Below are 18492 nucleotides of genomic sequence, written 5' to 3'. Positions count from 1 at the left end.
ACCTCTGCCCCAAACTTTCCAGAACGGCCTGTTATAGCGCCACCAGGAGGCCGCTTTGTGCAAAACAAGTTTTTGCACAGTACACCTACAGATGTTGTCCAAACATCGCGCAAATTGGTACACAGTCTCTCTAGAGCCATTCAACGAAACGGGTCTTTCAGATTTCTCAGACTCCATCCTGATTGGTTAAGATTGGCTTCCAAAGTTCACAGGAGTGCTCAGTTTCAAACAAAATGCTGCAAATCATGAACACATCGCGTGATTTCCGTGAAATTCTGCACGCACATTCCCACTAGGCCGAGGAAGAAATGTCACATGAACAATTTCAACTCAGCCTCAAGGTGGCGCTATAACTGGCCGAAAAGTGTTTTTACCTCTAACTGAACGGATCTGTGGATAACTTTGTATGCCAACTCCCTAGTTTACTTTTGTTGCCCTTTTATCCAACCACCAGATGAAGGCAAGCTGCAATGTCCTACATTCCTATCCTGGTGGAGACCTGTGCCCAGAAGGGCACTTTTTCTAGTTTGTTCTGTTAACCCGGACATCGGCGTTGAACTCGGCATAAAACTTGGAAAACTTTGGATTAGTTGATTTAGTGTTAGCCGTATAAACACAGATTGCTTCAATGTGGCTCCGGTCAATGCCTACCCGTCTTCCCTGTCTGTCCTTCTTATTCAGATAAACCAATCCTTTTGATACACAACGATTTACTTTTTCATTATCCCATGCATATCTGAACTCCTTCTTCTCCTTATCCAGGTATGTCTTGTAGACAGTGTCATTCATAGTTTTGGCACAGCCATCATGTCATCCACAGAATCTTCAGCAATTGTTAAGGCAACGTTTTGGGGGTGTGATGGATTAAACCTCAGGGGGATCTGGATGGAGTGGAAGAAAATACATAAATGTTTATTATTATGAATAAACACTATCTGAAACTGTCTCATTCTAGCACCATGCTTGACCCTCTTGTGCAACAATTTACTTTAGTTCTTAAATCTATGATTGATGATCATTTGGGTAACCAAATGGCCTAGTAAAGAGATACTGAAACTTTCTATTTCAAGACTACAAATGGAACCAAAATCAATGTATCCGTTAAAAAAAGAAAAAAAAACCTCTACTGAGAACACTTCAACGGTCAAAGCAGGGTGCAGCGCATGTGTAGTGCATGCTAACTTGGTAGGCCCTGTTTTGAACATTAGCCTTTGGGTCTAGCGTGGCTGAGATGGTCTGAGTATGGCTATGCTGGGGACCACTAGGAGCCTGCAGACTGGCAGCAGAGTGGTTGAGGTAGGCGGTAGATCTGTGGGCTGGGCCTATGATGGACTGCTGGGTCCATTTTATTTATTTTATTTATTTTATTTATTTTATTTATTTTATTTATTTTATTTATTTTATTTATTTTATTTATTTTATTTATTTTATTTATTTTATTTATTTTATTTATTTTATTTATTTTATTTATTTTATTTATTTTATTATTATTGTTTATGCATTTGAAAATGCATTTTCCGTTTAATAAAGAGATGGAGAGACATGGAGACTGCTGTTACTGAACAAACATTACACTTTAGCGTGTTTACAACATTCTGATAGTATTCATTACTTTAGAGTCTAATTTATCAGAATGTTATTTTAACCAAATAAAATCACTTATCACCCTATACGTTTAAATACTGGCTGGTTTGTCAAATAATTGATTTCAAAATACTGCTGTACTCTAAATCTTTGAATGGTTTAGGCGGGCAATAATACATTTCTGACTTCTCACAATGCCATTGATTGTGCAGCTGAGAAGACAGATGATTTCAATGGCGAGGCTGCAACGTCAACACTACAATGTGCTACTCACCAATCTAGAGTCTGCAGTCAGCATCCAGAAAGAGAAGAAACCCAGCAACACAATGGTCAGCATCATCTTCTTCATCTCCACATGCAGCAAGGAACATAATATCCTTATGTTTGTATTGTATCTTTGTAACACAAAAACGAATCAGATTGATGCAAAATTAGATAAAAAACAATGTATGTATGACAAGCTGCCAATTAAGCAGATCAACTCACCAGATTGTAATGTGAGATGTTGTTGAGGTGTCAATGATCAGAGATCAGTGATGAAATCAGTCAGTGTGAGGGGCTTCTTATGTGTCAATGTAGACCAGACCACAAACCACATTTCCATGGTGCACATACTTACAGACAGAGAAAAATAATAATCACCTCACGTACAAACGCACATCATACAAACCCAGTCTACAGTTGCATTTTGGTGAGAATGGCCTGTGAAAATTTTGTGTTTCTGTCATTGTAACTGAGTGAACTGCGACCAGTATGTGTTTCTCATACACTACAGCATAGAAAAAAACAAGTTGTGAGGTTGTTTAGGCACTTAAAGTATAACCACCAATAAACCACATAGCACCTTAACAGGAAGCTTGATGAGAAAGACAGAGACACATGAAGGAAATGTGTGTATGGAAATATAGAATACATATTTATCGTCACATACTGCACAATGCAGCTGGCAGCAGCATTACATGCAGGTGGAGAAAATAATAATAATAAGGTCAGGTTGTGGCGTTATAACAGGGTCAGAGGTTCATCGTTGGCATCTAGGGAGTGTGTGTGCAAAGTTTGGCATAGACCGGGTTAACTGTGCCGGAGATTAGCTGGTAACCGACGGACGGACACACGGACGGACGGAGTGCAAAACATACTCTCTCTCCCCATGCCTTCGGCCTGGTGGAAACAAACGTGAAATAAGATTTAGTGTTGTATTCTGTGAATTCTGATTCCGGTTTCGAGTCCATATTTTCATTTACTCTGTCTCGTCTAGGTCTCGTCTCGCCCTTAACCTTTGCATTGTGTTACAATCCTGTTAACACTTTTGGTGTAAGTGGATCAAATTTGACCCACGATATAAATCAAACCCCCCCCCCCCCCCCCCCCCAAAAAAGAAGAAAATCATGCATTTTTCCCTACCTCATAGCTGACTTTTGTTTTGTTTTTGGCTTTTCTGCCTTTATTGATAGTATCAAGTGAAGATAGACAGGAAAGAGGGAGAGAGAGAAGGGGAGAGACACACAGCAAAGGTTGTCATGAACGGGACTCGAACACGCGACACACTGTCAGGCCAAAGCCTATATGTGGCATGTGCCTGGACCACTTGACCAGTGGGCAACCCATAGCTGACTTGTTATATATTCATAGAGAAGCGGCGTCGCCCGAAAAGGGCAAGGTCGCGTGCACGCATTCGCCTGGGTGATGGCAGACTGCTGGGTGAGTGCTGGCGCTTTGGCATGGGGGGCCATATAAGGGCCAGTACAGCCATGCCATGAGGTCATATGGCATATATATATATATGAGGTCAGATCAACATATGGAATGTCAGAACAGGAAGGATGTGAGGGGAGGGATCAACATATGGAATGTCAGAACAGGTCAGCTCCATACTGTATGGAGATCTAAGGGTTTGAGGTTTGAGGTCAGATGTAGAGTTGCTGGCCGGCTCCATATATGCAGATCTAGGTGATGATCCAGTCTTCTCCATGTAAGGTTATCCAGGGTTAGATGAGGTCAGTGTCATGATCTACAGCAGATGGCCATATATGGAGGCGTGATGACACGAGGTGTGACCACATGGAAGTGTGATGTCACGAGGTGTGACCATATATGGAGGTGACACTATAACGATAACTTGTCACTAACGATAACGGAAGGACATACGTGAGATTCAGGTTTTCATAGTAAATGAAAAGAAAACAATAATGTTTTGTTTTCAGTTTTCCATTTCAGAAATGTTTGTTATAATCAATTGTGATGTTGTTTGTGTCGCCCTCGTAGTGCGGTATAGTCATCAGCCATAGGTAATGTTTTGTCTCATTATGTTTTGTAACATGGTTACATGGTTTGTTTGTTTTTGCAATATTTCTTAATCTGTTTATTACTGTTTTAAAAAAAAGAAAAAAAGGTGACAACTATCGTGTTACATAAACACAAACTTAATTTTACTGTGTGTGTGTGTGTGTGTGTGTGTGTGTGTGTGTGTGTGTTCGCGGGCTTAGCTCGCAGAGTGTAGTGATGCGTCTAGTGCAGCATGCTAGAGAGACGTTGCATGTAGGGATGCATGTGACCCCCCCCTCCCTTAGTTCCTGCCGCTGGCCGACCCAGCTGGGTAAAGGAAGCCGAGTGTGTAAGTATTCCGAGGTCAGTACATAGCCTCTCCTTCACCAAGAACCCCCCCTTGCCTCCTCGTGGCAGCACACGGTAACTGGAGACCTGCGACTCCAGGCTAAAAGGTATAGGCCAGGGGATCGACCCGTTGCCTTGCGGTTGTGGGTAAGTCCAGGAAGACAAAGCCTAGGGGAGCACACCCTGAGAGAAAAGCACCGTGATGGAAGCACACGTAGGCGGGCCACGACAGAATGGGGTTTCCGGCAGCCTCCTGCAGCTGTGAAGAGGTACTGGTTGTCCTGGGTTTCCCCCTTGCCACTAGGCTAGTAGGCTCCATCTCTTCATGGTGAAGATAGTGCGGCTGGGAACTGTGCACCCCCCGTGGCACTTAAAACATATCACTGCACAGGTCTCTACTTCTGACCTTGGTGGATCCAGAACAGCAATGGATTTTGATTTGGACAAAGTCTGGCAGCGATCAGGATAGCTGATGACGGGGGCAGGTTAGAATGAACTGGGAGCCTCTAGTTGGATCCCTGCACGTCAGCGATACAGGGCTATCAGCTGGGATTTGAGTGACAGCTGATTTCGGCAGACCCCTGTATGACTGAGCAGCCCTATTTAGGAGCCACACTGCTCACCCCAAAATTGGGGGAAGGCCTAGAAAAGGTGGCCTAAACATTGCCCACTCTTATGTGGCCTAAAAACCGAGATCCGCCTGTTCTAGTGAACACTAGAGTTGTGCATTTAAAATCAATATATAAATTAAGGCTCAGAGTCAGAACATTAGCCTCTTGCCCCAAATATTAAAGAGGGCTGCAGGGTGCCTGCGAGGTGGCTGACGCGCCCTAATCTCAATGCAATATGAATCCGCACGCTGTCACAGAGCAATCTCTGTTTATGGAGCTCCAATAAATGTCGCAACGTCGCACTTTTCTGCAATTACGTCAAATCACGCCTTTATAGTATTACCTCTAATACCTCAACATGTGCCTTATTATATTCTTTCCAAACGGAAAACAAAATATGTTTTTTTTCCTGAGAACAGTGTTGGATGAAAACACTGAGGCAATGTCCGTCAGGCGTCTATCACAGCCATAAAGCACAGGCGTAAACAGCACATACTCATACAAATGTATATGGGTAATCTTTGACCTGTAACAACACAGATCACTTAGACCATCAGAATCAACTAGCAGATGGCACCTACAGCTCAGCATTGGCAAGACAGTCTCAGCAGCTTACCACCTCAACAACAGGGAAGCAAGAAGGGAACTGGATGTCTTCGTCAACAACAAGCGCCTAGAGTTCCAGCAAGCCCTGTGGTACCTTGGTGTACGTGTACGTCTGGATAGATATAACACTCTCCTTCAAACAACATCTATAAGAAGTGAGGGCCAAAGTGTCATCTAGGGTCTCACTAATCTGACGTCTCGCCGGTACTAGCTGGGGTGCATCTGCCAAGGTGCTTCGAATCTCCACACAAACCCTTGTCTTCTCCACAGCTGAGTACTGTGCCCCAGCCTGGTGCAGAAGCCCACAAGTCAGGAAGGTTGACGTCATAAACAACGCTCTATGGACTGCCAGTACTAGCAGGAATTGCCCCGGCTGGCCTCCGACGAGAGGCTGCTACCCTAGCCTTAAAAGGAAAGCCTGAATACACGACTGGCATATCCTGCACAACACCACCACAACAGAACTGCCTCTAAATAGTCCCGCCACCCGTACAACAAGGCAGCACAAGAGTTGCCCAGGTCCATCCCTGACAACAGAGGCATGGCTAGAAGCAGCCTGGAAGCAGGAGTGGGAGTCAGCCGGGCCAACACGCATCCATCGTTACATTCAGGACCCGGGAGGCGGCATTGAAGGAGAGGAACTGCCACCCCGGCAATGGACCCTGCTGAACCGCCTGCGAACTGGGGTCGGACGTTTCCAAACATCCATGACGAAGTGGGGCCTGACGGACAGAGCAGCATGCGAGTGTGGGGAGCCAGAGCAGACCGCTGGCCACATAATCACCACCTGTCCCCTTTATAAACCACCCTCGGAGGCCGGCCTATTCGATGTGGGACCTGAGACGAGGGCGTGGCTGCACGCTACTGTGCTGTCAAAACCCCAAATTGGCCTAATTGGCATCAATCATTGGTGTCGACCAACTGATCATGAGTCAGCACCTGGTGACAATCACTGATTGGGGCGATCGAGGCACTGAAAACAGGAAGTGTTTGTTCAGTATGAGAGTAGCAGCAGTGGAGAACACTGCATGGAGAGAAGCAGAATTGTTTCTGCATTGCAGTTTATTTTATTGCTTAAATTTGTTATAAAAGTTATTTATGTTTTTGTGCTGCTAGGCCACACCTAACTGCTATAATTAGCTATAGTAGTTTGATTTAAGTTGCGCATATAGGCTTGCTTAGTCTAAATGATGATCCTTAATTGAATACTGAATATAATATGAGTTAAAACGACCTGTTTATTTAGATTACTGAAGTGACTAGTGATTCAGTCATGTAGGTTACGTTAGTAACTATGGTTATTCGAGTGAAATGAGTGAATTTCAGTGATTTATTTTGTTTTGATTATGACCTTACATAGTTAATGACAGCTTGTATTTAGTTTTTTGTCTTTCTCTGTTTAAGGTTTTCAACCTAATACAACTGTACTTACCTGTACCACTACCAATTTACCAAAGTAAAAACAAACAAAAGAGGAAAGAAGTTGTCTTTTTGAGTTGACCACAGTCCCCCCTGTCGGCTAAGCCGTTTTTCAAGTTTGGGCATAAAGGTTTCTGGAAAAAATCCCGAATAACTTGACAGCTACTGAGCTGGAAATCTGATGATGATACACGAAACGAAAGAAAAAGAAGAGCCATATTATGAGGATCCCATTTACATTAACACTATAAGACCGCTATATTGTTAAGTATAGTGTAGCACTAGCAGATGCACCTGCCTGCTCTCACAGTGTTTTTTGTACATATAAAATGAAAAAATAAATGAATAAATCTCGACTCTGTCTCACCTCCCGTCGGTCTTGGTCTCGAATCTCTCGACCCCCTCCCACACTCTGTCTTGACTTGGACTCGCCCCCCCCTTGAACTTGGTCTTGACTTAGCTATACTCGCTTTAGGTGGACTCCACTATAACACTAATGTAAATTATTGTGATGAATCAAATGATGGTAGTTACTGGGCCTGTGGTGACAAACTGATATAAGCAGACTGTGTGGTGTTTCATAAATATGGATGGCACGCCGTACCATGTTCCAACACTTTCCATTGGATGCGTGAAAGAGTTATCTAGTGTGCAGTGGTTCACCAAGTGGGGTCCAGGGACCCCCAGGGGTGCTTGAGGAGGTTCCAGGAATTTGTTTGCACCAACATCCGTTTAACTACTTTAACTCTATATACATCAACTGACCTGATCTGCACCTGGCTCGCTGATAACAAACTATCATTATGTAACGTGTGATCTGCGTTGTGTTGTGGAATAATGAAGTTCTCTCTTTGTTGAAAGTTTAATCTGGTAAATACACAGACATATCTGGTCAGTTTCTGTCTGTGTAACACACCCAATCCTCAGCACGTCATGGGCATGTCTCATGTTAGACTGACCCCACTCAATAAACATACAACACAGATTTCAAGGAAATAACAACACAATGTACCTGGTAAATACACAGACGTATCTGGTCAGTTTCTGTCTGTGTAACACACCCAAGTCCCAGCACATCTATAACAGAATTAACAGTGTGACCAAGAGCATATTTGTATAAAGAGTTTACAGTTTAGTATGTCAAAATAATGAATTGAAAACATGTACAAAACATCACCACTTCATGATGGTACATTTAGCATCTTTAGAACAACTAGTATTCATCACAGTATCACAGTAAACATACAGACTCTTGTTGAAAATATAGTGTGCTGAGGAACACATCTTACCATGGGCATGTCTCATGTTAGACTGACACCTAGCCCTGGAACATGACTGCCATGATGATTATCATGACAGTCATGCAGAAACTTTGCCCTGTTTTTTGTGCTCGCTGCATTTACAAGATTTCCGTATATATAAACATTCAGATTTCAAATATAAAGTACTCACAAAGTGTCCCACGGGTGTTAGTTAGTAGCAGCGCCAGCGATTAGAATTGCTGCGTCCCGCGTTGTTTAATAAAAAGCATTTTTGTCCGAGCTCCCCGGCTACTTTTTTCGAACGGGGTTCGTTTGGGAAATCCACAGTTGCACACCGGGAGCACACTCGCCTATTAGTCTGTATTGGCAGGGCGGTCAGCATACCTATATCGAACACACCGAGTGCCACCCTCCTCCCGACCGATAGGGGCGCGTAGTTGAAAGCCAATGGCAAAATAACACCTCGGATAAAAATGCTTTTTATTAAACAACGCGGGATGCAGAAATTCTAATCGCTGGAGCTGCTACTAACTAACACCCGTGGGACAAATTGTGAGTACTTTATATTTGAAATCTGAATGTTTATATATACGGAAATCTTGTAAATGCAGCGAGCGCAAAAAACAGGGTGAAGTTTCTTCATGACTCTCGTATGAATACGAGAGTCATGAACCATGGCCACAAGATTCGATACACCACCAAGATACCCATGTACCTGTCTAAATACTTCCTTAATGTAAACGAAGTCCACACCCACAACACCAGAGGGAGTGCAACAAACCATGTACAACCCAGATTCGGCACAAACAAGGGACTAAATTATTTTCGCTCCTATGCCACCAAAATGTGGAACGCCCTACCAACAGTCATCAAGACATGTGAATCCCTTGACTCCTTCAAAACCGCTCTCAAAGGGCACCTACGGATGGCTGCAATTCGAAACTGGCCTCTGTAAAATCTGAATCCCCCCCCCCCCCCCCCCCATTTTCCCTCACTGTATATTGTATCTTTTCCCTTTTTTGCTTCCCATATGATGAATTCCTGTTCTGTACTTTAGCTACATAGAAATGTTTATTTGTATGTCTCTAAATGTTTGTATGTCTTTAAATGTTTTGATGAATTGAACAATGTGGACCCTGTTGTAAACAAGTGTAATGCTTAATTGGGTCGTCCACTCACAGTTGACAGTCTTTGTATTGAGTTTGTGCTTAAAATGTACTGTAAATTCTACAAACTGTTAATAAATATTTCAATCAAAAAAAATGGCTAGACTGACACCACTCTAAACGTGGACACCAGTGTTGTTCAATGAGGTGCCGCCCACTAACCAATAAGAAATGTCATTACTGATGGAGCAAGTGGAACCCACTAAACTCTGTTACATTTACACCTGGGAAAAACTGAATCCATTCTCTTTGGATCAAATAGTAATCTCAGAAAGGCAGACGGCTTCTTAGTTAAAGTGGGTGAGAATATTATTTATCACAAGAAAATCTTTCCTGTGATAAAATGGCCACAAATGTAATCAAAAAAGTCATCCAAAGAAAAAGGTTCCTACAGGATCTCCTCACTGGTCAACAGAAATACCTTGAAGACCCTATAAAAGGAGCCCTCATACAAGGTTTCTTCGACTATATATGCATGCACCTAATGGTACCACAGCACATCAAAGGCCCTGAGCAACTTGCAATGGACCTGGTCTTTTAGTTCAATGTTTGTTTTAAAAACGCCATTGACAATGAAGGGAAAATCTATGTCATATTGTCTCTTTATTGTTAACAGCATTTAATGTTTGTGTTGGCACCGTTTGTTTTACATCACCATTACATCACCATATCAACATGAGTTAGACATTAATATTATAGTTCCACTTCACACAGGTGTGATTTATATATATATATATATATATATATATATATATATATATATATGAGCTACTTGCTATGTGCATAACTACAGACTAGCCAACATGAATGGTGTCTCATAAGTTCTCCACTAGATGGCAACACAGTCACGTGTTTTGGCTTCCACTGGCAGACATGTGGCTGTTCAGAATCAGAGGACAGAGAAAGAGGTATTGATAATAGGTTTGTGCGAGTTAAAAAGTGATATTTTTGGGTTAAAACTAAAAGTTTTTTGTTAAAAAGTTTAAATTATTCTGATCTAGTAATCATAGTGTTTGTTCAGTAACAGAGTCTTCCTGTCTCTCCAGCTTTTTAATAAACAGGTAGGTGCCAAAATGAGAAGTAGCCATTTATCAGCTTTTCCAGTTCCAATTTTGTCTGCTCATTTCTTTGTGTCATCACTTACAATTTCACTTGTATCCTGACGGAGTTCTCTGATTGGATAAAATTGTTATCCCGACCTGAAAATTAATTTCTGTTTAATAAAATGGGAGACTGCTGTTACTTATTTTAACCAACGTGTATAGTTGTGAGCTTGTATATTGGCTGTTTTTGTTTTTCTCCCGGCACATGTGAGCTTAAGTTGTAGAAATGCCGTCTTGGGCACGTGACACACTGTCCTATGATGGAGCATAAATTAAGCTTCAGCATGCATGGTATGAATTAATTAGCTTCAAGTGGGGTCACTGATGCTGCAGGGACAGGGACATGTACTGTACATCATACATGGTGGTAGTACGGTACGGTACTGTGTGTGTGTGTGTGTGTGTGTGTGTGTGTGTGTGTGTGTGTGTGTGTGTGTGTGTGTGTGTGTGTGTGTGTGTGTGTGTGTGTGTGTGTGTGTGTGTGTGTGTGTGTGTGTGTGTGTGTGTGTGTGTGTGTGTGTGTTAAAGTAAGTAATGTAAGTGGTTTTGACAACACACAGATGTTAACATGCCAGACTGTGTCCTCTCTCTCTCTCTCTCTCTCTCCTCCTCTCCCCTTCCTGTTCTCCCTTTCCTTCCCCTAACCTGCTATACTGTTTCAGTTAATCACAATGTCCTTTGTCCCTCCTCAGTCCTCTCTGTCATCAGACTGTTTTTGTCTCCACCAGACCGGAATGGAGAGAGTGTGTGTGTGTGTGTGTGTGTGTGTGTGTGTGTGTGTGTGTGTGTGTGTGTGTGTGTGTGTGTGTGTGTGTGTGTGTGTGTGCTGATGACTACAAGTATTTGGGTTCATATATATCTTGGACACTATCAAATGAGAGAAACGTCTGGATGGCACTTATACTGCCTTCTAATGAGAGCGCAATATTGGAAGAGCCACCCATCAACTTCTCTAAATTACAGCAACCTCCCTGTGTTTCTTCACTAGTCTGATCCAGAAGAACACAGTTTGCCGGCCACTGCTACAGAGCTGATCATGAGGTTATATCTTCCCTTCTTCTCTGGAATCCTGCCTGAAAGCAGACCAGAGGTAAAAAACTGTCGTTCCCTGATGTCATCGCTAGGGACACATGCATCAGTAAGCAGGAACTGAGGATGGCAATGGAGGACCAGGTAGTCTGGTGTGGCATTGTGAAATCCATGACCTCGACCGCGGTCGAAAAATGATGATGATCATTCAAAATGTAAGCTTTGTGTGTGTGTGTGTGTGTGTGTGTGTGTGTGTGTGTGTCACTTGGACACATGGTATTCACTGTGACGCACATGTGTGGCGCTAGACCTTGAGTGCGCTGTAGGCGTGCAAGGCTCAGTGATGTAGTGCATGATGCTGGTATGTCGCAGAGACGTATTCTCAATCCAATCCTTGATACTTAGTGACAAGCAGGGAGGCACTATTGTTATAGTCCTATAGACTCAGCTGGGGATTTAACCCCTTGACCTCCCAGTCTCAGAGCAAACACTTGAATGAATGAATGAATGTATGTGAATGAAATATGAATGCCAGGTTGGAAGTGTTACAGTCGTCTCTCCTCTGCATAAAGAGGAGTCCAGGCGGAATGCCAGCAGAACATGTTCCATAACCGCCTACAACAGCTCCGGCTCCCGTTACTGGTCCATTTTCAATCCTGGGACATTTTATTAACAAAATCAGATTTCACTTGTGCCTGAAGCAATATGATATTGGTAATAGATAGCCCACACTGAGAGATTTAATTTGATATATAAAACTAATTTTGATGTATGGAACCTAAAAAAATTAAAAGAATAAAAGAGATCCCACTGGTACCACCATTGGCAGCGTGCCCTTCGTTTGCGGTCATGTTTGGTGCTTGTCCCATTCCTCTATGATTGTACTCTCATCCCTGGATCCTCCCCCAACCATTATTTGTTGAGGACCGCTAGCGCCTCCTATACACAGGTTTAATGTTTGTCTTCATTAGACAAACATTAAAAACGCCATTGACAATGGACAGAGTTTAATGTTTATTTTGTCTCCAACACAAACATTAATTGCCATTAACAATGAACAGAGTTTAATGTTTGTTTTGTCTCCAACGCAAACATTAAATGCCATTAACAATGAACAGAGTTAAATTTTTGTTTTGTCTGTCACTGAACAAATCAGCATATGCATGTCAGCAAAAATAGAAGATAGAAGCTATAGATCGTCAATTTTTGCGGAAGATATTTGCAGAAGGCAGCATATCAACATGCTCACGCACGCGCACACTCACACTCACACTCTCTCTCTTCCTCTGATTCCACCCTGCCATACTGACCGACAACCACTACATACATGTTCCATAGCAAGGTGTGGCAGAAAGTGGAAGACCTGAGTCAAACTGAAGGCAATACTGCACACTGGTTTGGATTCATCACTGTTCAGTTCCAGACAGGTGGGGTTAATGTACTGAATTATTACACAATGTGGCTATTGTTTCTGGTTTCTAGCACTTCCTCACTCTAATCCTGTGAGATCAGCAACTCCCACAGGATTCCCTCCCTCCATTTTGGCACAAATTTAAAGTGACCATCAGCAGTTCAGACTGTTGTAGTACCTACCAACAGTTACAACAGTAACAACAGTTAGGCCTACTTTGACAGGTACAATGACAATAATTGGTACAATGGGTATTGAATTTAACCAGAGGGGCATGCATTCCCAACAGGCATTGGCCTATTGGCCTACCAAATATTCAATGTCGCTGGCCATCACAAAATCTAGCAGTCAGGTGCGTGTCACACTACTGAGGTTGCAAGCCATATGGTTTAAGAAATTGCCTGTAAATATTTTAACATAGGCCCCTGGTAGTCAAGGGCCCCTCACTGGCCCCACTGGCCTGGTCCATAATCCTTCCATGAATATGGAACATTTCTCGAAAGAAAGATGACATGTTAATGACGTCTTCTGTCTATACTGAGATGGTGAGATTGCTTCATTCACTTTATTCAGATATATCGGTGTACAAGGCTTATTGTGTGTATGGCAGTGTTAATTTGGATACATATGAAGCCACGCTCCGTTTAACCGCATTTAACTGCTCAACACTCCACGTGTAAACGTTGATAATAAAATTCCCGTCCCTAGTGTGTGTATACTCAAGATTCTGGGTTGTGAAGAAAGCCTTGGCTTCTCCACAGGTCAGGTTGGTGCAGAGTGGACAACACAGGGTCAGCTGGCGAGAGCAAGGCTCGTTAGCCGCCAGGTGAGACTGGACCAAATCTGCCAATGCCTTCATGAAGAGAGGGCTTCCATTCAGGGACTCAGCCCTGCGGATATCTTCTGCCCCACACTCTTCACCTAGCACCTGTCTGTACGTTATGTCCAGCTCGTACAGTGTCTCTATGTGGTCCGACGTGAAGGCAATCGGCACCAGGAGAATGTTCTTCCTCCCGCGTTCGCAGAGAGCCTTAATCGTGTCGTCCGTCTGTGGACCGAGCCACGCCATGGGGCCAAACCTAGACTGCCAGGCTAGCCGGTAGGGGTTGCAGAGTCCCAGCCTCTCCATGACTGCCTGTACCGTTGCTTGTACTTCCTGAGGGTAGGGGTCGCCTCTGTTCACCACGGCCATGGGCAATGAATGTGCTGAGAACAGGACAACCACATTGTCCCGCTTCTCCTCTGGGAATCTCAGAAGCTCGTTACGGATATGTTCTGCAAAACATTCCACCAGTAAGGGGTGAGTGGGCCAACGGTCAATGACACTCCAGCTCATTTTTGGTCCGTGGCCTCTCTTGCTGTAGTAACGATAGATGGCATTCAAACTGCTGCCTGTAGTGGAGCAGCTGTACTGTGGATACTGTGTGAATGCGACAGCCCTCTCTACTCCATCTTTCTCCATCACCTCTATGGCCTCCTCTGTCAGTGGATGAGCGTAACGGAAGCCAATGTAATACTTGTGAGGGGCCGTTTCTGGAGACATCTCGTCCAGTAGCTTGACCATGCCTTCCCCCTGCGTTGAGGTCCAGTGTTTAATAGGCGATCCTCCTCCGATCTTACGGTACCGTTCCTGGATCTTAGGTGTCCGCCGTTTGGCAATGAACGGACCCAGCATGTTCTGTACGGGAAGTTTCATCAGGTCTGTGTCCATGAAGATACGTAGCAGGAAGTCATGGACATCTTCTAGCTTCTCTGGCCCACCCATGTTTATCATCAAAATGCCTGTCTTAGGTCTCATGTTTTCCTCTGTTTCTGCAGCAGCAGACTGGGGTGAGGCAGCAGCACCGGCTGCTGTGGACTGTCGTCTCAGAGAAGCTTTCAAACACAGACTGCTCCTACCAAACAGAATAAGGAGACTGTGTCGGCTGCTTCCCAGGACTGTCTTGGCGGTACCGATCCCCCTCTGAAGATACATTTAAAGAGGGAACATCAATGTCACAGAAGAAATACGAATCAGGAGGAAGCTGGGTGACTGGAACAAGGACAAGCCGCAGGTGTGGTGCTCAATCAGTGAAAAATACCAAGTCTTGACTGGTTATCTAGGCTGAGAACGGCCGCAGTGGTGTCCGATCACAACTTAATCAGAGATTTCTAACCCAATTGGTTCACAGAGTGATGTAGTAGCAGAAGCTGAAATATAAGGCTTTATCTGGGTTTGTAGGCCAAATATCACCCTGGTTAGTTACAGAGGGTGTAAGTTGAGAGTTTGCATGTCATTATGAGTCAGTTATATCCCTTATATGGAGTCCTAATACACGTCATGCCCAAAAAGGGAGTCTATGACGTCAGGCTTGGATATGCCAGTTAGCTCCATATGGAGTTCCAGGCATTCCGTGATGTGGTCTGACTCACAGTGGTAACCATGAAAGTGTTACAGAATAAAAGGCACTGCACTATATGTATGTTATTACTTGCACAAGCAGAGCGCTCAAGTAATGTGATCGGCTGGGGTATGTATGTATGTCAGTGTCCTCCAACAGTCAATACGGGACCACCATTCTTGGTGACAGAACTAAGGTACGTTTCAAGTTTGGTATAAGTACAATAACGGGTCTAAAGGATTTAGAATAACAGAGAGCTCTAGGACTCAGAGCAGCAGTCGTACCCAGACAGACAGCAGAGAGCTCTAGGACTCAGAGCAGCAGTCATACCCAGACAGCAGCAGAGTGCTTTAGGCAGTCGTGCCAGCAATGGTGAGTACACTTCATGGCGCCCTCTGTTTGAGCACAAGTAGGCCATACAATTATTATTATTATTATTATTTGTTTCATAATTATCATTTAGCTGGGGACTCCCTGGAACTTTCTCAAGGACCCCTAGGGGTCCCTGGACCCCACTTTGAGAACCACTGCCCCATGGAGACAGACCACTATTTTCACCAGGTGCATTGTGTGCGGGCGTTCCAAGGAGTTTATAGTGACTGATCTGTTCCACCTCAACGCCGCCAACATGAATTGTGGTGTGCTCTCTCGTAGGCCTCATGAAATCCACCTCCTTGGTTTTGTCATCATTGAGAGCGACCTTAGTGATCTGACCTTGTCTCTGTAAGTTTCCTCGTCAACGTTGTCAAGTACGCCACGGCATCAGCGTACTTATGATGACTTGGAGGTGTGTGTGTGTGTGTGTGTGTGTGTGTGTGTGCGCACGCGTGCAGGGAGGAGAGGACTCAGCAGGCAGCACACAGCCTTGGGGTCTATACTGTATATAAATCATATAATGTATATTCCCTCTCTGTCTCTATACAGTATGTATCAGTCAGAGATATACATCTGAACATCTGTCGAATGTCGGATCTCTCTTCTTGAGATAGATAGAGAGTGTGACATGTGTGCACTGTGTGTGTGTGTGTGTGTGTGTGTGCAGCAGCAGAGTGAAGCATGTTGACGTTAATGGAGGTGACAGGGCCAAGAAGAGAAGTGGAGGTCAAACAGACTAACAGCTCTCTCTCTCTCTCTCTCTCTCTCTCTCTCTCTCTCTCTCTCTCTCTCTCTCACACACACACACACACACACACACACACACACACTCTCTGAAAAGGCTGACTTCCTTATCACCCAAGAACAGGCAGACACATGCGGTGTAACAGATGAAGACGCTCAAACATTGTGCATCGTGTGCAGATGTAAACTAATGACATAAGAAGTTATGCTGCACATACCGTACGTGTGCAAACACGCACACGCACACACACACGCGCACACACACACACACACACACACACACACACACACACACACACACACACACACACACACACACTCACACACTCTCTCACGCATGCACAACTGCATGCTTGGTACTAAGCCACCACTATGCTGAGTTAGAGGACATTGTAAATGTAGCCTGGAATGAGTAATAACACTGTCGTGTGCACACTACATGAACTCCGTCTCTCGCACACACACACACACACACACACACACACACACACACACACACACACACACACACACACACACACAAACACAAAAAACACACACGTGCGCAAGAACCGTCTGCTTCTAAACTCTGACAAAGCAGCCAGCAGTTTGGAGTCTTACAGTATAAGTACACACACCAGCATATAAAAATAGAAACACTGTATATGCATAAAGGCCAGATGCTTGGGAGCCAGAAAATGCTAATTCTACTGTTGGGGTCATCATGGCAGTTAATGTATAAAGTACAGTACAGGCTGCTGCATGGGGAAGCAGAAAGGCAGGGAGATGGAACATAGAGACATGTGGGGATGTGAAACTCAGCATAAAACCCCACATGCCAGAGGATACTGTATTGTAACGGTGCATCATGTGTTCTTGATAGAGTCCGGATCATTTTAGGATTTTTAACGATTCCCTCTTAACGGTTCTATTTATTTAACGAATCCTACATTTGGAAACATTTTGGCCTTCATTATAAGCGTAGATTAAATCATACATACATATTGCATTCATATTATTGTATAGTGGTTCTCAAAGTGAGGTCCAGGGACCCGAGTTGGTTTAGGGGGTTCCAAATGGACTCTTACAGAACTATAACTCTGAGAGCATATACAAGGAAACAATAATGACATTAGGTTCCATTCGTGCACTCTCAGAGTTATATGGTGGTCCTTGAAATGAAAACGTCAGAGAACCACCGGTATTGTAATTGTATATAGCGGAAGTGAAGTCCACATACTGACGGTGTAATAAACCGGTTCCAGAAATTGTATCAATGTTGCAACTAGTCTCACGTCACCAGACTGTTGCCTCTCGCAATTTCCAAATGCTTTCATCATACAGTCTGGAGCAACGGAAGAGCTGTCATGAGTAAACTATAAAGCGGAAGTGAAGCCTCCTCGCCACTTCCGTTTCGTCTTTACAGTCGTGCACATTTATCCTGATATAAATAGAAATCATCTAAGCATATATAGCTTGTTGCTTAGCAGAAAAGGAAATAAAAAAATAAGCTCTAAAGATATTTTAAAATATATTTCCGTGAACGGAAATGGCAGCTTCCTTACTCGGATTTCGGGAGCTGTAGTTCCAGACTCTATATAGCATTCAGACTTATAGATGTGACGTGTAAATGGCTCAATTGAATAACAACATTGCTGTAATTTGCATCAGTTGAGTCCCAGTTTCAATGTATTGATTTATAAACAGTATGCAGGCAAATGGTTTGGGATACTTGGACAGTGGTTTATATGAGTTGAGTTGCTTAAAGTAACTTTGACTATCAACTTTATCTGACTAGTGACTTTGTCTGTCTAGTATTGTTTCACTGGGAAAACAGGGTCTCAGCAGCATGTGGTGTTTGTTACAATGGCAAAAGAGCTTATGGGCTGTTCTCTCTCTCCTTTTATACTGGTTGGTGATTTTATACTGGCCCAGGTGTGTCACAATCTCCACCACGCCTCCAATCTCTACTGCCACTCCCACCATCCATCATCAGCACTGGAAAACACTAACAGTGGATTATACAAAGACCAAAACACCACTAGGGCCACATAGGACCGTAACACAGAGCTCAAACAGTTTTATGATATCATAGAAAATGTGTATAATTATTTTGGCCACAGCATTAAACGGTGGGCCATGCTGACAGGCATAATTTCCACAGACGATTCATCTCACCCAGGCATCATGTTGAAGCGATTATGACCTA

General features: G+C 43.7%; 1 protein-coding gene across 1 annotated transcript; it reads right to left on the bottom strand.

The window, feature by feature from the left end:
- Positions 1-12078: 12078 nt before the first annotated feature.
- LOC310858247 (ferrochelatase, mitochondrial-like) lies at positions 12079-14689 on the bottom strand (the record flags this gene model as incomplete). The annotated part of the gene is made up of 2 exons (XM_083764355.1): positions 13524-14689; positions 12079-12088 (listed from the first exon to the last, which is right to left on the bottom strand). Exons 1-2 carry the CDS (start codon positions 14600-14602, stop codon positions 12079-12081), a joined length of 1089 nt encoding a protein of 362 aa, XP_083620481.1. The 5' UTR covers positions 14603-14689.
- Between the last annotated feature and the right edge of the window lie 3803 nt (positions 14690-18492).

This window comes from Protomyctophum parallelum (assembly GCF_964188405.1).
Source record: "Protomyctophum parallelum genome assembly, chromosome: 5".
NCBI classification, from domain to species: domain Eukaryota; kingdom Metazoa; phylum Chordata; class Actinopteri; order Myctophiformes; family Myctophidae; genus Protomyctophum; species Protomyctophum parallelum.
This window is presented reverse-complemented; position numbering and strand designations above follow the sequence as displayed.